This window comes from Aythya marila (assembly GCF_965140915.1).
Source record: "Aythya marila genome assembly, chromosome: 1".
Taxonomy (NCBI): domain Eukaryota; kingdom Metazoa; phylum Chordata; class Aves; order Anseriformes; family Anatidae; genus Aythya; species Aythya marila.
The window spans coordinates 162,831,684-162,856,279 of record NC_139042.1 but is presented as its reverse complement, the minus strand read 5'-3'; the positions used below and the strand labels follow the sequence as shown (position 1 = coordinate 162,856,279).

The 24,596-nt window shown below is 39.0% G+C and overlaps 1 protein-coding gene across 9 annotated transcripts in view; it reads right to left on the bottom strand.

Moving 5' to 3' along the window:
• Window positions 1–523: 523 nt before the first annotated feature.
• CNOT4 (CCR4-NOT transcription complex subunit 4) overlaps window positions 524–24,596 on the bottom strand; it is a 73,288-nt gene continuing 49,215 nt past the window's right edge. For 4 of the 9 annotated variants that reach the window (XM_082751415.1, XM_082751416.1, XM_082751420.1 and 1 more), the window contains exons 8-13: window positions 22,746–22,901; window positions 20,175–20,232; window positions 19,643–19,892; window positions 17,398–17,895; window positions 2,666–2,878; window positions 524–1,909 (exon numbers count right to left, since the gene is read on the bottom strand). In XM_082751415.1, coding sequence (XP_082607541.1) covers window positions 1,608–1,909; window positions 2,666–2,878; window positions 17,398–17,895; window positions 19,643–19,892; window positions 20,175–20,232; window positions 22,746–22,901 — 1,477 coding nt within the window. In that variant the 3' untranslated portion in view covers window positions 524–1,607. The remainder of the gene's footprint in view (window positions 1,910–2,665; window positions 2,879–17,397; window positions 17,896–19,642; window positions 19,893–20,174; window positions 20,233–22,745; window positions 22,902–24,596) is intronic. The other 5 variants (XM_082751418.1, XM_082751419.1, XM_082751422.1 and 2 more) reach the window with 3 other exon arrangements.

Below are 24,596 nucleotides of genomic sequence, written 5' to 3'. Positions count from 1 at the left end.
GATGCATAAGAACTTGTTGGAGGCTTTCTGTATGCTGAGAGCTCTTCATCCCTTGCTGCACAGTGAAAATATTTTACACCTTTTTTTTTTTTTTTTTTTTTAAAAAAAAAAAGAAAAGATGCTGAAGGAAACAAGTTGTAACTAGAATTCTCTTGCCACATATTCTAACATTATTATATGCTATCTGTCCCAAGTGACGTGGTAGTGAATTGAGAAACCAAAACCAAACTTTTCATGCTTCAGATTTAAAAGGATGACAATAAAGGCTAAAAACACTCATCCTCCAACTATTAGCTGAGTAAAGACAACAGACTTCCTTTAAAAAGATTAACATTCCTATGCTTTTTCCACCCTTCAATACAGAAGTCACCATGCAATGCAGCATTTCATGAAAAAATTGCTCCAATTCGGACAAACAGGAGGAAGAAATCTTGCAATGACATATGGCTTTACATATGGCAATACTTCAAAATCCAAGTTTTTTGTTTTGTTTTTAAAAAGAAAGGCAAACACAAAGTCATCATCAAGTTTTGTTTTATTTAAGATTTTAGTTTTAATTCTGAAGAAAGAGGTACATTTCCTTGGTTTTAGTTTTAGCGTTGGGTTATAACCATGTTTATCTGTTTCTTTCCTGTCTTTTCAATACTGCACAAACGTCCAGAAACTACAGGGTTAAGTAAAAGCTGCAGGCAGAGGAGGTCAGAGGTTGCTCCTGATGGTGATCATGTGGCCCCAATGCAGTGCTATCCCAGAGTGCCCTAATCAGGTGAATCTTTGTGTTTTTTTTTTTTTATAAAAAAAAAAAAAGAAAGAGAGACTGACAGAGGAGACAAAGACTGAAGTAAATATCACTCGTGTTTCAGCTGCTTATAATTATATTATGTATACACTAGGTATTAAATCTGTGAATACTTTTAAAACATTAAAGTTTACTTTAAACCTAAAGCCAAAATTAAAAAAAATCTTATTCTCCCCTCTTTAAACCACTCTTCAGCAACATGCCAGTTACTCATAGCTCTAAGTGTTTTGTCTTTCAACACACTTCATGTCAAACCTCTTACTGAGTGACACGATAAAGTCGCCTTTTTTGAAAAGAAAAAAAAAGACATGGCATTTTTCCTGTGTAGTGCCACACTGAATGCAAAAACAAATATTAGGCCACTGCTTGCCCCACATGTTCAGTAACTTCATTTAAATTAAATACCTTTTCCATATTTCTGCACTGGATTCTGCATTGCATTTTTCTCCTATTGTAGACCGGCACTTTTCCACTAGGCAGGAATACTCATGTGCAAAAAGACATAAGACAGTAATATTCTCCTTAAGCATTGAGGCTGCATTTTGATTTCTCTCTCTCTTTTTTTTTTTTCTCCTTAGGATATTTAGGAATTATTTCAAACAGCGTATTTCCAACACTGGCTTCAGCAGAAACTTAACAAAAAGATCTGGTCATGACCCTGCGATGGCATTGCATTTGGGGGGGAGGTTTGATCAGGAACTGGATTCTTCAGAAAGAAAGATATGACAGGGAACAGTAGGTGGGCATAGGGAGGAGTCAGGGTGGGACACTTCCTGCATTTCTAACGTTTTGTTTTTTTCCACCTTTCCTAATGACGATCCAGCGCTGAGCTCTGTAGTAGATCTGTGGGCGTTTTACTGGGGGGTCTGAAGGCTGTCTGAAAGCCTGGGGGTGGGGAATGGAAACTGGTGGGGTTTGAAGGAGGAGAGTAGGGATTCCAACTGGCTCTGTGCAGAGGGATCTGTGTGCCGAAGGGGTTACTGTGGTGTGTCTGTGACGGCGCTGCACTGGGGCCGTCCACCTCTGTGAGGGCCTGAAGAGATTTTAGCCAATGTGGAGGATTGTCGTCTTGAAGGGTGTCTAAACTGTTTCCTGTGGATGCTGGGATACCTACAAAGAGAAGAAAAAACAGGATACAAGCAAGTCAGAACAGAAGCAATAAGCTGAGCATGAAGGAGGTCAATTTAACCTAACACAACAGTGAGAAAACATGATTAGTTTGTACAGAGAACACGTTTTACATTATATATGCTATCCTGCCCACAAAACATTTAATATTTAAATCCAGACAGGAGAAAGTTCCCCCTCAGAGCACTCCTTTGTAAGATACACATTTTTCTATCGAGCGTTCTGCACGAGGACTGCGACCCTGTTTCCGTGAGCTTACCACACCAAACCCTACCTGCGCCCTGCATGCTTCTCTTCCTGCTCTGCCTACCTGAATCATGCTTCAGCCTCTCTAACAGGGAAAACACAACCAGACAGCCTTATAAAATAGAGCTTTATAAACAAGTGGAGTACGTCCCTTTTTAAATAACATAGTCCAGTTACTGATTCCAGTGCCTCAGGACCAGCGGCGCACAAACCGGACATGCCATCCTGCAGAAGGGACACCTAAGTTGACCCTACAGATAAGCACTGATCACCCTGACTGCCTGCAGAGGTCCTGGACATGCACTGCAAAGGGTTACGTGACACTTTTCACCTAGTGGTTCCACAAAAATTCCTGGACCCTTGAGGTTTTGTGGATGGAAGCTGGAAGAGACCACCGCATACTTTTTTTTTTTTTCCAAGATGTAAATCAGTTTGTGCCAAATACCCATTTGATGGTTTGCCAGCGGAGCTGAAGGAGTGAGAAACGATTACCTGTGATGATTGCGGGGTCCATCCAGCTGCCAGGGCTGTCCCAATTCAGGCTGTCGGTGGTGGCAGTGTTGGACGTTGGTACACTGTGGTTGGCGTTGGAGGGGGAAGAAGCATTGGGCAGTCCACCAAAGTTGATGTTAATGTTCGGTAGAAGTGCCCTTAGCCCGTCCTGCCATTCCTTCATATTTAAACTCTCTACAGAACTGCTGTTGTCTGGGAGATTTACCAACAAAAAAAATGAAAGATAAAAAAATAAAAAGCTGAAGTTAGAAACAGATGTCCTTCTTTGGTGGGGTATGGGATTTTGTTTTTACTTGTTAAGCTAAGCATTTAATATTTTCCCTGTCCAAAAATTAGGGTAAATGTTTATATGGTTGATGAATTATCCAGAGGGACTGGCAGGTTTTAAACCGAGTGTAAGTGGGTGGGAGGAAGATTTAACTCCTCCCCCAATGCATATTTCCCCATTTGTTTTTTCAGTTCAGAGGCTCAAATAACGAAGGGCACAATGGCTCCATTATTGATTAGAGAAAACCTACCAGATCCTTTATGAAAGGACCTCTAGTGTAAGCTAGATAACCCAATTCATCTGCTTTATTAATGGTCAGCAGGTTCGAAAGGGTTGTTTTCTTTGAAGTATATTAAAATGAAGAAAGGCTAGGTAGGGCTTTGCTATAGAAACCGAACATGATTAAATTTCCTGAGGAACCAGGAGGCAGGGATATATCACAAAAGTTTGTTTTGTTAGAGCTTGCTCATTCACAGCCCTACAGATGTTCTTCCGAAGAAAACAGTAACTAGGTTCTCATGAAGCTGGAAGGAACGTGATTTCCTCTTGCAGTTGAAGAACAGTAGCAAAAATTCTTTAGAGACCCGTCAGAGTCATTTCTGGCACAGCAACATCCTCAAACTTTCGTTAGAAGCAAACCAGCTGGATACTGCAACACTCAAATCTGAACTATTTGGCAAAGTTTCAAGGCACGTATTGAAAACGGACAACAGCACGACTTGGCTATTAGCACTACCGCAAGTGATCCCCATACACAAGTGGCAAACCATGCTATCTAGAACAGACTATCGGGTTGTAGGATCCATCTCCTGCTTTAGGAATCCCAACGCAAAACAAGACAAGAGCATCCTAGTATTTTATCTGCAAATACTGCAAAGTAATATTAAATACAGCTTTCTGTCAAACATATTTGAAAGGAGAGCGGTGGGTAGCATGCTGGCACTACACCGTGACAAAAAATTAGAATACAGACTTTTTTAAGCCTTCTCCACCTGTCCTAATTGAAGAAAAGACCTTGATGTCATCTAGCAGCATTACTATGGAATACATACAGAACACTGCTACTCCATCAACAACTGAGGAGATTGAAGTCTTCACAGAAAATTAGAGGATATCACTAACTTGCAACTTTGGAGACTGAAGAAAGTAAATTCACTTGCTATCAAAAATTTCCTTGGCAATTTTTGTAAAGGGCAATGCTCAGAAAGAGCTGATATCTCCAGCAATCCCCTTTTTGTAACACATTCTTGAAATCCTGTGCTTTCACAGTGAACTCTCTGTCCCAAGACCGAATTTATATACATACATGTATTTACATATATGAAGACAAAACTTAAGATGTTCTTTCTGTACAGAATTATAGCAACTTAAACACCAACAGTAAGTTGTATTTCAGCCCATGCCAAAACTGAGCTTCAAAATTACTTACTATGCTGACCTGCTATACCCATTTTACCTATGACGACTATTGGGTCAATGCATTCATTTTTAACCCTCGGCATGCTTAACACAGTTTGTTCCAGCACAAGCATCTGTGTGATCCAGTGCCCACAGGCAGCAGGACAGCAGCTGAAATCTAGGACATCTGTGGCCAGACTGCTTCTGCACACGGAGCCTGGAGAGGGACAACGCAGAAATGCGGAGTGCACTACAGAAACCGTCCTATTTGCGTGGACAAGTCTGTGGAGTGCAATTTGACTGCTGACTGATGTTATCCCCACTCGCTGGCTAAGGTGCAGCAACCCCTCTTCAGAGGTTAGCACATGAAGTATCTCAACTAAAATGAAAGAGAACTTGAGCACTACAGTAAGCAAAGAAATAATGAGTCAAGAAATCATGTGGTAGTAGTAAACCCTAAAGCTTGCCCATTACTAAATGGGCATGTTCCATCTACAGATTCAAATTTTATGTGCTTCAGGAGAAAAAAAGCCCAAGCAGTAACAGAGCTGCAGCTGTGCCTCCAGCAAGTAACTCAGAGCAGCTTTTAGTAACCTTAGAACACAGATGTGAGAAAAGCAGCCCGGCATCCCAACTTCAGCATGACCGTGTGCACACAACCATGTGAAGCAACAAGTGTGTTCGATGGGGCTGCTCTGTAAGTCACATTGGAAGAAAAGAGCGGGCTTATCAGTGACTGGCTCTAAGCTCATTTAGCATGGAGCCATAGTGCATGCAGCTGGCTTTCATCTGTACTTTCATTTCTTTTACTGTAAATCAAACCTAGTTCCTGCGCTCTCCAGAACTCATTTCCTGGCAATATCAATGCTCACAAAATATTTAAAATAATTTGGTGTTAATTACTTTTTCATTTAGACCTGTATATTTGCTTGATCCTGAGGTTGAAAAATTTGGAAGTTAAAAAAAAGAAGTGCTAGCCAGAAATATCCTTGATAGATTTTTGCCCACAATCCTCTCAACATCCATAAGCCTATGAGATAAGTTCCAAAATTCAGCTCTCCGAACAAAAATAGCCGACTCACCGCCACAGAAAGAACTGTGACAGACTCCCCAGGGCACAGTATCAGTTTCCACTGTTTTCTTACCACTGCTTCCAAAGGCTTGTGCAAGGAAATACAGCTCACTTTAATTACTTCTACTGCGGAGGCAAAAAGCATGTACAAGATGCTTACTAAGACCACATGTAAGCAAACATACTTGTAACACCTGTGAGTTGGGGATCTGCAAGCTTGTGATGACGATAATCACTGGTGTTACTAACCCCAATACGCCCTCAAAGCCCATGAGACAGCAAATAAGCTACACACCTGCAACATGCCTGTACGCATACACACACTGATAAATAATGTCACCAAGAAAGTCTAATGAAGTCATAGCCACCACAAAGAAACAACTTGTAAGAAATGGGATAGGGAAATAAATATGGTATGGTATTAGGCTACCTTGGGCTAAGAAAAAAATATTGACTGTTGTCATGTTATTGCCATATACAAAACGACAGAGTACTGGGTACATAAGAGTCCAGAAGGATAACAAGCATTTGAAATACAAGATTTTTCCATGGAACCTTTTCAAAGAACAGAAGAGGCTGGCACTTTTTGTTGAAGTGACGGGCTGCAAGGCAGGCACAGTGTACCATTAGTATTTACTGTAACAGAAGACAAGACAGACACAGGAGAAATGTCCTTTATCTCAGCTGTCAGTACAAAATCCACTTACAATCACAGAATGCAAGAGATCGAAGTCCTAAAAGGATTCAACATTTATATATTTTTAATTTATTGAAATCTCATGCTCCTAGGTACAAGCAAATGAGAAAATTCCAAGAGATGCTACTTTCCCAGACAGCTGTGTTTTATGTGACTAAAAAGCAAGCTATGAAAGAGAAAAAAAAGAATACTGCTCTCTGATAAAGAAAAAGCAAGCACCACATCACTCAGGTGCCTGTAACAGTCTTCTGGCTTGCCTAATAGCACTATAAAAAACAAACCAGCCAACAAACAGATATGAGCAAAGTTGCTCAGCTTCCTCAGACTCACTGCTTCCAAGGAGAGATGCAGCAATTACTCTTGCAATATGGCATTTGGGAAGGGGTTACAAGCATTGACGGTTATGGGTAGATGGGATCGGCAGAGATTGCAAAGCCCTACAACGCCTCCTGTACTACTCTGACTGTGCAGTTACTGGCCGCAACCAGCTAGGACAGCCAGTTACATAGCACCCTGATGCAAATCAGCGCCTGAGCAATCTCAGGGCACCACCCAGCAAGACTCAAACCACACAGTTAGATCAGCACGCCTGTGCTGGAGTCTGACAAGTTTTAAACATGAGTCTAAGTGAAAACGCAAAGTACTTCCACCACCTGCAGAAAGTAAATAAGACTCTCAGCAAGTTCATTCTTTTTGTTAACAAAGTTCATGCTTGACCATAAAGCTAGTACCGTGTTTGTAAACAAATGGGTAGCTTCCCACTACTACAGATCTACTAAAAGACATTTTTAAGTCATCTTTCCCAACTTTACACCCTGCTACCAAATAGGTTTAATTTTTAACTGGCTAGCAGCCTTCTTGGTTGGACACCATAACCTATGAACATGAGAACCAACACACTATTCCTTCCCTCTCTCAAAGAGTGGAAACGTCTCCTTCAACAGCCTCACCCCAATTTAAAGCAGGATGTCAAGGGACAGTGGGAAAACAGAATCCAAATACAGTTCACAAAAATGAAAAGGTTTTATACACCAAGATAAACTGGAAGCATTTTAGAGCCTCCTCCCTTCCCACCCCGCAGCCTTGTCCCCCAGACAAGAGAATTACCTAGTGAAGCTCCCCTGAAAGCGCCACTATTTACACAAAGAAGGGCTCACATACAGATCACAGACTATATTAAACTTAACTTTCTCTTAATGTGCATTCCATAATCCCATCTGCTCTAATGGAAACCTGCGTTTTCAGAGGTAAACAGACCCCACAGTTCTGGCACTGAACTTCTCCATGTTTCCGATGTAGTATGTCACCATGAATGGAAGCGCTTGTACCTAAATTTTAACAGTTAACAATTGTCTTAAACTGAGCCAACAAGGGGAAGAGAAATGCTTCACCACAGACATAACCTGTTTATCCATCCACCATAAAGCAAAAATACTTATTTTAAAACAGCGTACGACTGGGAAGTCTGATCTGTATAAAGCTGGTGATTTCATGATTTGTTAATGAAGTCACTGCCCCATCATGACATCCTAGCAGCCAGTCTGCTAGTCTTACTGCACTGCCTTTTTTATCTGACATGTTTTGACTTTGTTCCTTCATATCAGGTAGAAGGACATGTATTTGGGGAAGAGATGGTAAAGGGGATGATAGGCAAGCAAAAAAAGCATTGGTTCATCATATATAATCAGTACTTGGGAGGAAGCTTGCATAACTGTCAGTTTCACAACTTCATGAGTTCTGACAGACAACACTACAATGCAGACCATTTAAAACACACAGGTATTTCAAATTTGGCTACCCCACTTGATCTTTTTTAATATCAAGGGCAATGGGATAGCACGTCTCCCAGTTTATTTGGTGGGAGGCAAACCCACTGAGATCAACGTCCTACAAAGACTGGACCCTTTCAAATCTTTGTCCTAATTCCAATACGAGACTATGATCAAATCTGTATCAAGGCTCAATCAGCACATTCTTAAATAACAAAGATCACAAGACCATCACATTACGTGAATGTAAAGCAAGTGCAGTTCTTTGCCAAAATTATATTCCAAGCTAATATAAGAGCTTGATTGTACTAATTGCATAAAACTTAAATATCTTTATGCCAGGAGTCCTAACTGTTCTGGTCCTCCTGGAGAGCAAACAGTCCTGCAAATCTGGGTTGCAACTGTTTGTTTATTTTTGAAGAACCCATCAGTATGCCACGTGTGTGACTGAGGCATACAACAGTGCTACAGAAGAGCCTCAAATAAGCAGAAGAATTTCAGAGGGAAACCACTGTATGAGAGAAAAATAAACCTCTTAGCAGCGTTGTGTAACTGCACAAGTTAGGAACAGAAGCACACAGAACACCAAGGTGTGCTCAGGACCAGAACGCCCACTGCAATGACCTGTTAGGAGGCCCTTATGAAAGCTTCAAGGACACTGTACAGTAACAGTTTTGAAGCCTTGGCAAAACAACCAGATTTACAAAGCTGGGCCCAGGACAGAAAAAAAAAAAAAAAAAAAAGGAACAAGAAAGGACCTGAAGGAGTTCACCAGGAGTTTTTCCCTACTTGATCAGAGCTAAGCATGGCCACCACCAAAGCATACCCTTGGTATGACATCCCTATTAGTCCCAGCCTGCACTCTGTGCTACTATTTTAACAGATACCACAGGTAGCCTGTGCTTTCCATGAAACTTCCATGAAACAGCTCCTTAACCTGTTCTGAAGTGATAGGGGCTTCTTCATTTTCAGCTCAAGACTCCCCTCTACTATTGGCATTTCTCTTTTGCAAAAATATGTCCAATATTTCACTCTGTAGGGGGAGAGAGGAGAGGACATTTTTCTCCATCCTAAAATGAAGTGATTCCCATCACATGAGAGAAATTCAAAAACCTTTCATTCAAAGTCTCTATCATCATCAGAACAGTGATGATAAAACCATACCTGTGTCACTTTAATACAAGTGAGCTTGTTTGCTCATGAAATTGAGTGAGTAAAATTCTGCTCATACTGCTGTGGCCTAAGGATTTCACTCTCAGACTTCCTAGAAATCCCAAACACAGAATCAATGAAACGTACAATGCTTAAACTAAATGCCAAAGCGGCACACAGATTCACGATAGCCTGAAAACATCACTGTCAGATTAAGATTGAATCTGTCCACATTTGAACAGCAGCACTGCTCATCAGGAATACAAGTAGCCACTTCATGCAAGGGAGATACGAAGTGACAGGAGTACTGGAAGATAAAGCTGCTAAGGAAAACATGTAAAAGCCTCACAGACATTCTCTAAGCACCAGAAGCAAGTTGGTGATCGAGGAAAACAGCTTTCTAAATATCATTCCCCAGAGCAGGTTTCACAGGAAAGTCTTACGGTCACGAACTCACAGAGCAAGGGAAAACAGCAATACATGTACACAGACACAAAATTGGATTTGGTAATAAAGAGCACTACTCTACTCTGAACTTTGAAGTAATGCAAATAAGGCAGCTTTTATCTCAATACCACATTGATTTCTATGGTTATATTAATCCCAAATCTACCCAATTTAATAGATGTCATGTAAATCAGAAAGGCACTCTTTTTCACTTAAACTGCACTTTTTTTTTAAAAAAAAAAAAAGATGCCAGTAAAGCAAACTATCAAGTACAAGAGGAATATATTGATTTCTAAACTATACATTTTGAAGGAGAAAAAACTTTTCTAAATAATTTTCCTTTCTGCTGAAGGTCTGACAGTATAACCTTTAAGCTTTCTTTGACTAAGTAACTATTAAGACAGATATTCAATAGGAAGATTCATATTTACTTGTATGTGCAGTGTCAGAACTTAAATCAGGTTTGAGAAAAAGCAATTTTGTATTAGTATTCTGCCCTTGTGACTGACTTGTACTTACCACAGTTCAAGAGACCAAATCTAATATATAATTATAGCAGCCAGCCACCTAATTCTAAGCCCTAAGAAAATTTCAAATCAAGATTCTCGCTCACTTTGAAAAACATGCTGACTTCGAATCAGATGTTTTCAGAGTATCCTGGACTATTCCAGCATTTTTATTACTTTTTAATTATTTATTGCTGAAAGTATATAGGATTCCAGTGTAGGACCTCAATCAAGTTGGGGTCCACTGTCCTACCTGCAATAATGACATTCTGTAGTACTTCCACTTTAGTCAGTAAATACCCTTTTCGTGTGAGCCAATTCCTCATCCAAGAATAGATCTCATAAGACTAAATGCAGTTCTCATCACTGATAATACCAAATCTTAATGTAAACCTAAACTGAGCTCATCAAGACTGTTAAAGGCACTGCAATGAAGAATCCTACACATGGAAAACTGGACTTAGAAATCTGAAAGATATACAATTTCCATTTACCTGAGGGAAAAAAACAATTTTCACTTAAGTATACCTGCTGCTTACCCTTAGTTTCTGCATCAGATTTCAATCTTACTAGGTTATCCTAACTGTTAATAAAAAAAAAAAAAAAAAAAAAAAGGCTTTGACCTCAAATGAAAATCCTTTACATGTACTTGTGGTACATGCATATGTGAGTATAAAACAAAGCACGGGATATTCCCCATGGTCAATACAGTAACTAGAACTGGTAAAGAAAACTGATCTTCAGTGTCATGATCAATAATTAGCAAGAGCCTATACAGTTACGAATTCAGGATTCCAGGAATTCCTAACCAATCCACTGATGAAGGCTGCGAGAACAGCATTCGTACAGTACATGCATACATTAAGAAGTTACAGGCACATTTTTAATTTCTCCATGTATGCAACCATTACAGCTGAGGTGTATATATATTTCATTCTGTGAGAAGGTTCAAGAAACCTAAAGAAAAACAAACCCCCCATCATGACAGTAATTCTGATTACTAAATAGTATCCTCCAACAGAGATGACCCACTTTAAATACAAATATACACATATACAGGTATAGTTTTTAAATTGGTATCTTTGGGGACAAGCTAAAATTCAACCGAGGCTGTGACGGGGAAGGAACAAAGAGATGACAAAGCAGAGAAAAGAGAGATTTGGTGTCATTCTGAAGGAAAAAACACTTTTCATAACACTGTTCTTTTAATTGCTGTTGTTTCTTTAGGGTATTTCACTTACATTCCTGAACTATTACAATTTTTTTTTTTAATTATGCTCAACTTTTCTCAGTGGCTATTCAAGTTGATTTACTTAGAAATACATTTATGTAGAAAGCTTATGAACCGTGTGCTTTTTGTTAAAACTCAGCCATAATTAGAATTTGTAAAATCAACTTGACCCAGAAAGATTTGAAGTTTCAAGTCCATTCCCAAGATGTGGTCTCATTTGACACCACTATTGGTTTGATACAGCTTTTATAACATTTGGTGAACTGCTCTTAAATAGTTTAATAGTGAAAAGTTCTTGCTTTCATGCAATAAATTCAGTCTACCATCCCTAAAATACAGGCAAAGGCCACAGTGCTCAAGCAGCTAAAGCTTCTTTGTGAGACTACTGGCGACACAGAACAGTCAGGAAGGGCTGACTTGAAACTCCCTCCCCGTGTCTGCTTCCCCTGCTTCTTGTTGGGGAGTTACCTGAAAGCTGTCAGGACTGATGGGCCAGGGTGCAAATTAGGTGAGCCACACGGGCCAATTTCAGCCAACATAGCATTTGCTTGGAGTCTAGCTATGTTAACATGATTAGTCATTCCTCTGATGTGCTGCAGCCAAGAAAAGTTGGAGGGTTTTTATTTTTATATTTACATTGTCACATTTTTCTTTCAAAGGAAAATTAGACATTTAAAAAACAGGCAAAAAGAAAAGCAGAATGCCTGTCCTTAACTGCCATCCCTAATAATCTTAGGATTAAACATTTTCAAAAATTTAGTAAGAGCTTGAACCAAGCTCACAGAGATGAAGGAATAGGTATTTATACAGTAAGCTTTATTTGGAACATTATCTCCTGTACAATCTTAAGAAAAATTCCATAGGATTTTAAAACAGTTGCTGTATCAACACCAAAAAGGCACCGAGGCAGGGGGAGGTCAAATGAGACTAAGACAGATGGAGAAATAGCAAGACTTGAAGGATAGGTGCTGGGGATGAAGTTTTCAAAAAGAATGACAAGATTATGTTGCTACGGAAGACAGGACTTACTAGTGAATGCAAAGTATATGGGAATTGATGAACAAGGTAACAGAGGTATGATAATGAATATTCACAGCAGGCTTTAAACCATGTGATTTAAAATTGGCTACAGATTTAATATTTTAAAAATAAATCAGAAATCTCACTTCCATACACTGTATTTTAAACCTAGCAGCATTAAAAATACCTCCTTGCACCTCTGGAGTAAGGGAAGCAAGCAAGCCAAAAATTTGTTTCCAATTGAATTTGTTACATATGGTGCTGAGCATTTCACCTCTTCACTAGTGAAATACAAAATTAATCAGGACTGGAAATAAAGGGAGGAAGAGTCAGAGCTTATAAGTAAGCTCTGACTTTCAGGGGTGGGGAATGCAAGCAGGAATAAAGGATTTCCAAAATAAGCTGGGAGAAAGGGAAAAGGCCCAAGAACCCCCATGACAAGATACTGGATACCTTGGGCATAAGAAGTGATGAGAGGAGCAGAATATCCAATGGCAGAGATTAGACCAAGAATGGCATCATATTTGCTGATGAAAACAGCACACGGGATCTCTGCAATGATCAGTAAAAACAATGTTGGAAATAGACGAGGGTCATTTCTAAACCACCCTATTTATACAACAATTTAAAAGCAGTGTTCAGTCCTCTACTTTCAAGAGAGCAGCAATCTCGACATTGGCATAACATCGATTTCAGAAAGCAGCTGCTCTGTGCTCTGGAAGGATGCAGGCCTTCGGAGGTGCCAAACCCAGCACTTAAGCAATTAGTTGCTTCAGTTCAGATTTTCAACAGATTCACTGTTTTCAATATTTACACCTAATCAGATAAAGGCTTCAGCTACAGGCAGCCATAGATCTTATCAGGAGCACAGAAAAGACAACATGAAGCTGCAGTGCTTTGGCTTGACAGAAAGCCAAATGTCACCGAAGACCATCAAGGGAGCAAGCAGTCTTCTTTAAAGGCTTAGAACAGAAAATTAATGGCCTAATGCATCTTACTCTTAAGTGTATGAGCACCTATACTTAACTTAAAACTGGCATTAAACCTTTCACATTGTCAGACCAAGAGGAAAAGCGTGACAAAATGCTCTCTCAAGCACTGCAACAAAATAAAGGGACATGAGACAGCACTGTTTAAGTTGTACTGATACTGCTAGAGACAGGGTTTAAGTCTTTATGCTTCCTAACTGTCTCTATATCCACTTGACTATTTCAAGTATCATAGATTTTTAGTATCTGTGGAACAGATAATACACACAATGTTATGTACCTTTAGTCCTGGAAAAGTTAGAATTAAGCCATCTCATTGTAACTGAATTGAGAAGTTTTTACAATTACATTTTCTCCTAATTTGGAATTGAATTCATAATAATTATGCAATTAATACATGAAACAACAGCCAATGTTTCAAAAATTTTACTCACGTATTGCATAAAATTGTCAGGAGAGGTTAGCCAATTTACATTTTTTTTCCTACTTTTAGCTGGGTAAATTTGTTCCTGTATTTTTTCTATGTAATAAAATCCATGCCTACCAAACACCCACTAAACTATTTTTTGTTTTCCCATTATTTATAGCCATGCATCTCATTGTATCATCTGTCTCAAAACAGAGCCCTACTCTATTCTGTGACCCAATACTATATTGTTTTAGACCATCAAACCAGGTAAGGCAGCAAAGATGACAGTGTATCAACTATCAAAGCTTTCTGATAGCCTGCGGTAATATTAAAAAAGGCACACATCTACTCATGGTGCTGCTGGTGCATCTTTCCTTAGTCATTATCCGCAGCATAAAGGAGAGCCCCTCCCCACACCATCCAAGGTAAGATTGCTTTTAGCAACAACCATGCTGTCCAGAAAGAAGGCACTGAACTTTTATCCTGAGGCATATTTACACAGTAAGCCATCTAACCCATTCCACTAAAGCCTAAACTGGCCCTAAAAAGTTCATTGAAATAGATTGGGGACAACATCATGTCTGATGGATATGGCAGATTTCAAGTATATGCATAATTTTACTATGAAATCTATTGTGTCTATACTTCACTGGTAGCAGCAGAGTAAGTTTAGTAAGTACTACCACTGAGAAACAGGCTACCATGCTCCACATATAAAGTATTTTTTAAATGTTTTAAGCTCTCATTTAGGTAGCACCTGTGCCCTTCCATTTAAATCTAGCGTGCATTGCCAAATAGCTCAACTTGGAGCTATGGAATTAGAAATACAGCACAGATCTGATTTGAAACTAGACAAAAAGGCACCTTTAAAATATTACATTTAACATGTCAAACACAAGTACTTCACATTCATGGGAATACCAATGTGTACATAAAGCAGAAGCAGCAGGAGTTCAGGAGACATTTCTTTTTTCATACAAGCTTCAAAAACACAAATACACTTAAGTGAAACCAGCTAAAGTTGGGATTTAGAAAGCCTAGGAAGTAGCTTACTAACTTTGAAAAACAATTTATTTTGAAGAGTTTAAGGGCTGCTTGTTTTCACATAAACTGAGTGGAAAAGTTGAAAAGGGTTGGTTAAACACAGCAGGCAGAATGATGCACAGAAGAAATGTGTTTGTTTTTTTTTTTTTTTTTTTTTTTTTTAAATGGCTTGTCCCGTATTATCTGCTTTAGGAATTTATGGTCTTTTATGGTTTGTAAAAAAAATATTGATGAGATCTCTCAGCAAACATGCAACTTTGACAGCACTAGAGTCTCTGCTAGAAAACAACATGAAGGTTTGGTTTACACTCCGTTTCTTTTGCTGTTATATCTGAAACAGCCAAGCTGATGACATTTTCTAAAATACCTTAATACAGACTAAGAACAAAGCTAACAGGAGCTTCAGATATACTGCAGCTAATTCCTCCATACTGCTAAATGGCTCTAGTGATACAGAAGGCCTTTCTACACCAGCTAGTCTGTTATAAACCACTAACAAGTCATGCCTACATGGTTTCTTTACTCGTATGCCACTTGCCTCCCTGAATCCATAAATCAAATATGGAAACTAGGGAAGTCCTACAATTACATACCTGCTACTGGGAGATTAAAAACAAGCGTAAAGAACAGGCATTACCCTTTCACAAAACACTTTGTTGTAAAGCTTGTGCACTAGATACAGTTTTGAAAATGAATTCAATGAATTGGAAACTAGCAAGTCAATATATCAAAAGAGGCATGAGGGCACCTCCTGATTTCCAAACTGTATTTCTGAAGCAGTTAGAATCACTGCAGGAAACCCAAGACACTAAACACTATACAAGTAGTACAAACTCTGTGAACTAGCATAAGCAATACCAGACCTACTTGACACTTCAGCTGATTTTTGACAACAGGACAAGGAAAAAGCAGTAATCTGTGTTCACACAGATCCGATGTACCTTGAAAAGAGTGAACTGACATGCAGATCAGCTGAGAAGCATTTGCATAGCAACTGCTAATGCTATCTAATTGTGAACCAGGCAACAGTGTTTTTTCTATAACAAGTTTAAAACCAACTCAAAGGAACTTTCCATAGAGACTACAGCAGATGTTTGCTTTCTGTTCTCAGCACTGTATCTGCCAAAAGTATTTTGAGATTAATTGGTTCTAGCAGTTGTATACAAAAAAGGATACATTCAAGTACCATCTCTGTTGCCTTAAAACATATGGGAAAAGCACGTGACATGGGCTGCGTGCATCAACCAGAGCACACAACTGGTTCTTCAGGAGTACCAAGCCTTCTACTTTCAAACTGTCAAAGGCAATTAAAATAATGCCTTTAAAAAAAAATAAAAAAAAAAAAATACTTTGACAAACTTGAGAATAACCTACATTGCAAACAGATCAGTTTTCAACACTGAAGGATCTTCCTGTGCTCTTAATCCACAAGATTAAGCACTGTTACCAGGCTCTTGACGAGGAGGGTTTTACAATTCAGCAGTAAAGACAAGAAAATTTCCTGTAAGTTCTCTGCAGTTTAGGGGAGAGAGAGCAACAGTCTGCAGTGCTATAGGTGCTGCATTTTTGACTCAACATCAACTCTTCCCCCCCCCATTTTTGTTTTAAATCTTTGTCACTGCTAGCATAAAGACTTTGAACTACTTGCATTTGTCATCTGGACAAAATAGTTATACTATGAAACAGACAACTCTAGGGCAGTACCACAGCTTCAATAAGCCTCCAAAGAGGACAAAGAACAAGGGAACAGCCAGAATTATCTCTTGCACTAGAGCATCAAAACCAAAGTGACTTGTTCTAGGTCACCTCCTTACAGTATACCTAGTACTTCAAACCCCACCCAAAGAAACTACCATTGGCAACATCTCAAGACCATTTTCTTCATGTCAAGGCTACAAAGAACTTAGAGTTTCTGCACTTCCTTATAAACCTAATACAATAGAAAAATAATTTTTGGGTGGGCCAAGCCATATAGGAGCTGCAGAAGGATTTAGAAATTCTAGAAATGAAGTTTTAATCAGAACAATTATTGTCAAAGTTAGCTCCTTAGTTGTAAAGCTTGCTGCAGGAGCCTCTCAGCTAATTCAGGGCAGCAAACGACCTGATTACACATTTATTTTCCTCCAACATCACAAGCCTTACAATCAGGATGAAGCCTCTTACAAACATTACAAGCATCCATTCAGTGAAAGAGTGATATGTGATACTACTAAGGCCATCTGAAGTACAGAAATGAACAGCACTGAACATTTTACTATGCATCCATTTGGTTATGCACAAGAGGGAACAACCCCAGCCAAGACATGTGGCACAAATCATTACATTTTTGCAGTTTCAGTAATTTTGGTCAGCACCTCACACCAACACAGAAGTCACGATTTACTTTCATGGCCTACCCTTAAGGAAAGCCAGTTTGGCAAGACTGAAGAACCAAAATACCAGTCTATTTTGGCACAAAATTAAGCGGGCACAGAATACTCCACCTTCCTTATAAAGCTCAATATTACAAGGCTAAACATCCATATACTTTTTTTTTTTTTTAATGGAGAGGGTCTATTGAAAATGATGTTCCTCCCTCTCTTCATAAGCCTAGTATGACAGTTAAGAGACAGTTCTACCACTTGTAACTGGCTATTACCTTTCCCTGTCCTGACTCAGAAACTGAAAGTACGCATTAAGTCATATTCACGGCTGTCCTGATTCACCTACCTGATATAGGGATCCCTCCCAGACCTGTGCTGTGTTGTGGTGGGAGATTCAAGTCCAAGAAATTACTATTTGAGGTGGGATTTGCTGTGTGGTTCAAGTGCATGATGCTATTGCGTGGGAAGGTCATCCAAGGATAGCGAGCTGCTTGGCCTGGAAAACTGAAGGAGTTGTAAACTGCTCGATGCTGTTGAAACTGTGGGAACCTCTGTGGCATGAGTGGAAAGGTGCTACTGAGAGAGTTGGCATTTGCGGGTGCAGCAGGATGCAGAAATCCAGAGCCTGGCCCTTTGGCAGTTGTAGTGTGTGGGGTAGGGTTCTGAAGAGATGTGGGCGAGAGGGAAGGTTGGTCTTGGACTGACAGTTCCTTCTCAATCAGGTCTGCTAAGGCTTTGCGGGTGATGTCAAAGGGGTCAAACCCTAAGTCGTCCTCTTGCTGTTTGGAGGAACCAAACCCAAAAGCCGCTTGCCAGTCTGTGGAGGAAGATACTGGTATAGTTTCTGTTGGAGAGGAATAAGATTTAGAACAAGAATTAGTATTTGCCCATACAAAAATCTCAGCCTCAGTATAATTTATGTTGCCAGTTTTATCTTTCATGTAATATTTCTTTGTAAATTCCTCAAAGACACACTCCATTTTATCAGCTTGGAAATCCATTTTCAGACCAGACTGTAATAGATTTCTACTTAAGCTGAAGTGGTAGAACTAGCAAGTAGTAGTTTTATTACAGAACTGCTCCGACTGCACAAAAGCTTTTGTGAAATAAGCATTTTTCAGTAAAAGAAGAGTAGAAAGAAACCAAGCATTAGGACTTTCTTTCCACCCAAATTACTGGAGAGAAGTGTGGCCAGAGTTTAAAGTTGTTATTCAGTTCAGTATTTCTCTTTAAACATTAACGCTGTGCTTCAACTGTGCTGTGCAAAGAACTGGGGGTGGGGGTATTCCCTCTCAGATACATTTGAGCAGTGGTTAAAACACAGCATCTGCTATTATGACAAAAAGCCAAATTCTGATGTATGTGCTTTGATTAAACAAAGGAAATAATGAACTGCATTACAAGATATTGGCAAATATTCTTAAGCAGCATGGCAGAAGAGTTGGTCTTCCCTGCACTTGCAGTTAGCACTTCATTGTATTATACTGGTTAAGTTTATTAGCTCAGGTTCAGAGAACGCTGATCCTATTTTCACCATATTTTTCCTTAAAAATTGTAGTGAAGAAAGCTGATGAGTACAAGGTACTATCACTTACAACAACTCCCTCTGCTGGCAGGGAACCTGGACTGCTGCCTTAGGTACCATTAAAATCAAGTCTAGCATCCTCTCAGAAAACAAACCTACAATTTCATTTTCAGATTAAAAGTGTTGGTAGACAGACAAAAACCCCTGTCCATCATACTTTCACTTTAATAGCAGCCATATATTTTGTATCAATTATGAAAGAAAACACCTGGAAATTGTCTCCCACTGCTACTTAATCCTCACAAAACTGGTACATATAGTGCTTTAACAGCAGGTAATTTTCTTGGTAATATTATTTACAAACAGGATTATGACCTCGAGAAGGAGATGAGCATTAGAAGATTAGCTGGTAAGTAAAATGCTATTCTATCCCAAAGCATCATTACATTCTATTTATTACTGATCTTGTTTTGTTTAATTTTCAAACACATCCCTTAGGTTTCTAATTTGGAAACCCTATAAATGATAACCACTCCCAAGACTATATCAATACTCCTAAAATGATGTTTCATTCACGTAAAGTGGTATTTTGTATCTTTCAATTGCTGCAATTAACAGTACTTTTACCTTTTCTGAATGTATGCAACCTCACTTCAGAAAGATTAGGCAGCTTCAGATAACTATGCAGGATACTAAAGAACATGTGGAATTCTACTGCACAGCTTCTGATATTGGAATTGCAGATTATAAACAGATTAATTTTAATAACAAACCTGTAGCGTACAATACATGTCACTCATCCTATTACTTAAAAAGACACGTGGCTAAGAAAAACTAAAGCACTTTGAAAATTTAGCCATGCAGTTTGAAAGTTCTGTAAAGCTTCTTTTAGAAGAAATTATTATGTCAGTGCAATTCACTTGTACTGTAGAAAAACATTTCAAATATTTGGGAAGTGGTGGAAAGTTATATAAAGCATATCCTAGACTTTTTGGTTCTACAGTGCATCGGCTGCAAAAAGGAACCAATATAGAACAGTGGAAGCTGGGTACAGAGGTGTGTGTACCTGATGTGAAGAGGCTCTGTGGTTCTGGTGCTGTAGGCCAGTCATTTGAAGTCTGTGGAGAGCTGGGGAATGGAGGAAGCCCACTAGGGATGGGGTTCGGGTGCCGAAAGTTGTCAGAGAAGAGCGACTGTGATTCTGTTACAGCCCCTTCAAAAGGGGACCGTGCACTGTGATTAGATGAACTGATGGGTATGACTGGATTGGGTTTTGTTAAACCAGGTGGTGGTGAAGGTGTGTCACTGTTTGTTATCTACAGGCAAGGAAGGAAGAGAGACAATTAGGTCATGAGCATTTATATATAAAATATTCTTCACTAACAGTTGAAAAAAATCTTCAAAGTTATTGGCAACATTACCTTTAGTTAATATATAGCTCAGTACAAGGTTTAACGCTAAAGCAATTCAGCAGTAGCATGTTTTTGTTTCAACTGAAGTCATACAATACTTCAGAAAGTATTTCCTTCTGAAACTACAAGTTGTACCAACCCAAACAAACTCAATTCTTACATTCACAGCATTTATCTTTGTCTTACCTGCTGGGAGCTGTCACCATTTCCTATACTGAGGGAATCTGAAGGTTTGTCGATAGGGCTGCAAAAGTGGGAGGGGGAAAAAAGTCAGTAAGTCATTGAAGTATTTAACGTGAACTTCAACATTTGATTTTGTAGAGATAGAAAAACCTTGAAAGAAACACAAACCAAAATTAAATTGGGAGAGATAAGGAAAAAAGTCCAGTATTTATTAGACTTTATTGGAATATTTGTGATTAAATATTTGCCACAATTTTTCTTCCCACCACTTTCCACTCTGCTTGTTGATTCCCCTGTTGTGGAACAAAAGGAAAATTTTAAGTATCTTCAGAATAACTCTTAGCCAATCAAAAACCAGGACTCTTAGTATAGCAGTATACATTTGTTGTCAGTTCCATCTATTTTATTACTGGAGAGAAAGTTGGGTTTTCTAAACACCTATGGTGTCAGTTCCCACGTGAGTCCTCGATAAGTTTAGGGAGAGATAGGAAAATAAATTAAATACTTAATCCTGGTGGCAAGTCAAGCTTTCCATCAGCCTCAAAGCTTTAACTAGCAGAAATTAGATCCAAGGTGAGAAAATGAGAAAACAGCTTTGCGATGATAGAAGGGAAAAAAATGAAGGAAGAGACAATACAAAGAACTGCCAATAAAGAGAACTGAAGATAAGGTACAGCAGAAAACCACCTAAGAAAGCTATTCACTGGGAATTAACATGACTCAGCTAAAAATGGCATACCTTGGGATTGAAGATTTGACAGGCACTTGTGAGCAGCTTTAGTTACACTAAATACCAAGCTAATGGCTTTGCAACTTAAAGATATTTTCATTTTATCTACCATAAGAAGAGATGCACAAGCATCCAACTAAACAGCCTAGAACACTGGTCCTACAGACAAGGACCTGAAGAACATGAACGTGATACAATTCAAATTACAGGCCCAATCTGTTAGTGCAAAATAACATATTTTAACTAGTCAAAGACTTCAGATTGTAGATACAAGTTGCAGTAGCAAGGGCTGTTTGAAAACAAAGTGCGATATTGCATAGAGCCATGTAGCAAGGTCCAAAATTCAATTCCTCCAGTATTTGTTCTCAGGATGACTATCTAAACCCAGCAAAATACATCCTTCTTCATTGTGAAGAAAGTGTTTAAGTGTTACCCATTAACAAAAACAATTTTGGGGCAAAAGAATGCCACATTGGTAATTCATAAAGCTAACTGAAGGTCAAGTATTTATGACTACAGAAGAAAAATCAGAAGATTAGTTTTGCAAACAAGTATTAGTCCAGTGAAGATTTATTTATAAGTGGTTGAACAGCACGAAGAAAGTTCTTCCACTTGGAAGAAACTTCCTTATGTCAGTAATTTCTGAATATCAACAGCATAAGAATTTGCTGTATACGCTTCATTAAATCATCCTGATTGTAGAGCTGATGTTCCAAGTTCGTTCTCTCTCAAAGCCTTTGACAGAAAGTCACAACACTGCAGCCTAAACCTATGCAACAACAACTTCTAATGATGGCCTAAACACTGAAGGATAATGTGTATTATACTTGAACCTGCTTAAGCAGCCTGTAATTCTAAGACATGCTTTCAGTCCTCAAGAGTAAGATTCATTATCCATTAGTCACAACATTTACCTATATATAGCACATTCTTTTCAAAAAAGATGAGGAGGAAGCTGCATGTCACTACTGAGATGCAACTGTTGGATCTCTGTCCATACCTCAGACAAACTGCTACTAAAATAAGGTACCATTTTCAGCAGCACTCAGTGTTAATGCATTAGCTCTCTAATCAGCAACACCACCTCTTGAAATATTAATGTTCACCTTATTTTCTCATCTGACCTCTGAATGGGCCCAAACCAGTATGATGCAAGGTGGTCCAACAAAAACAGTAACAGCGTGACTGCAGACTGCTGTAAGTAAATGCAGGTAACGCTCGTGCAGAAAACAGCAGTTCTATTCAAGGGAGTTACCAAAAGAAGAAAATAAGATTGGCTAACAATAAAGAAGTTATTGCAAGTAGATGAATTACATCCTCTGCACAAAGAAGAGGAATTGAATCTGCTGTGTTCAATTCCTATTGCTGAGCAATAATCAGGGAACCCTTACCTCTGCAGTTGTGTTTTTGGAACACACCACAGTGAAGAGATGACAGATACTCAGCCCTAACACTCAGGTTCCTTCTCTTGAAGCTCTTCCAAGTGATGTCTCCTGATATATAGCCACTGGCACGTTACTTGCGTGGAAGCTTTTTTACAGAAACAAATGGCTTGGCATTGGCTGGGACCATGGCCCTTTGCAGGCAGCTAATACAACCTGCTGATGCCTGATTATGCAGTTCCCCTTGGCCCCTACCTGTACCATCACTGCTTTAAAGTTAGGGTTCTCCTGCAGCCTGTCAACCAGTCATTTTGACATGGGCTGGGCTAAGCTTGGCTTTCTGTGACCTGATCAGGATTTCAATCCAGCTCTCCAACCAGAGAGACTGGACAATCATTCCCTCCACACCAGTCAGTGAGAGAGAAAGTACGCTATCTGAAGTATAAAAGGCAGCACAATTACCCGAAATCTGAGTCTGCACCATCTGGAGTCATGTGTTCTGGGTCTGTGCCATTTTCTAATATAGGAGGCGTTTTCCTGTGTTCCATTGTTAAGCCGTTGGCTGATTTACTTGAACTCTGTAATGATGGCCAGGCATCTTTGTTATTACTGTTCGGTCTGGAAAAAGGCAAGAGTAAAAAAAAAGAAGAGTTCAAGTTATGAAGAAAGTGTTTTAAAAATTGTAAGCACTGAGAAAATGAATCCTTGTGCCAGACAATCCAAAAGAATAGATTTATCTGGATAGTGTTTCTCAGATTTTAAGTGGCGATGATTTCAAAAAAAGAATTGGGAGGTAGGGAGAGGAGAAAAACTGGGCAGAGCTCTCCATTTTCTTCACTGAATAGATTGAGCTGCAATGCCAATGCTGAAGTCCAAACATGTCCGCTCGGGGGGAAAAAAAAAATCCACTGACAGCTTCAAGTATCTAGGCCTACACGCACCTCATTTAGAATTACTGGCTTTATCCCCTAGGTATTTTTAAAGGTGGTTTAGCTAATGATTTACACTTAAAAAAAAATGTCTATATTCCAGGACCTAACAAGCCTGGCCCTGATGAGGCTGTTTTATTTCTGCATAAGAGTCCATGGTGTTATTAGCAGACCATGAGACCAGTCAGATGAATGCATTGTTCATTCAAGTTACTGCTCATTTCATTTCCAGTTTTAAGCCGTAATTACATCCCTTTTAAAAGATTTTATTTCATTTCAGAGACAACATTCCATCTGGAAAAAAGTTCAAAAGAAGACTTGAAGCCAAAGTTATCACTGAAAATAGTTATGTTTTATACAAACTGAAGTGAGCTGAAATATCTGCAACCAAATGCATTCAAATAACATTACCATCCAATAACACTATAAGCTCAAAACTTGATACAAAAGATGTGTCTTCAATTTCTCTAGCTCTTTCTATTGCATTCAGCCTTTCATTTGCTTCAGTTAGGATGCTACTTTTAGTGTTTGGGTGCTATTGTCCAAGCACTGTATTCTTAAGGACTAAGCTTTCAAGAGTTGTTTTTTGTTTTTTTTTTTTAAATACATGTTACTCTTGCTGCCCCTTTCATTATTACTACATGATCCAACATGTTCTCTACATATTAAGTCAAAATGTGGAAGCTCCCATAGCTGTTTTATACTCCAGAAAAAAATGATATTACTAGCTACCCTCAAATATCAGTTAGTATCGTAAGATTTGTTATTCTCACATACTACACTACAGGCAGAGAGATGAAAACCCTGACTGATTTACAGATCTCATCCTCGCTTTGTACACATTTGAACTAGAGATGAGTCGATCAGATAGTGAGCAATGAAGACATATCCTGTTATCAACTGTGATTCTCCCCCTTGCAAGAGGGAGCCAAGTAACAAGACTTTTAATCCATTAACAGATTTAAAATACACTTACGTCCACTGCAACATAAAGTCACTTCTATACTAAAATTAATTTTGAAATGTCAGTTAAAATGAGTTTTATACCCAAAATGAAAGGTAAAGAAAACCTGTACAGTTGCTTTATTTATTTTTTACTTAGAAGTTCAAAGCCGTATGCACCTAAAGTCCTGTCCCTCAAGCAGACCAGCAGGTGCCTAACAAGTGTTTCTACTTCCAGCATAGCAAAGCCTTCATTTTGGTTCTTCAGGAAAGAGACAGTAGAAAAAAGAGGTTTTGAATGTGGACTCCAGTAAAACGCAGTTGTTGTTACTGTTAGGTGACACAGCAAAAGATGAACACCCATGTACACAAAGTTGCACTGGAGAATTTTAACATTTGCCTTCTGCAGCAAGAAAAAAGTTCTGCCAGTAGGACCTTTCAA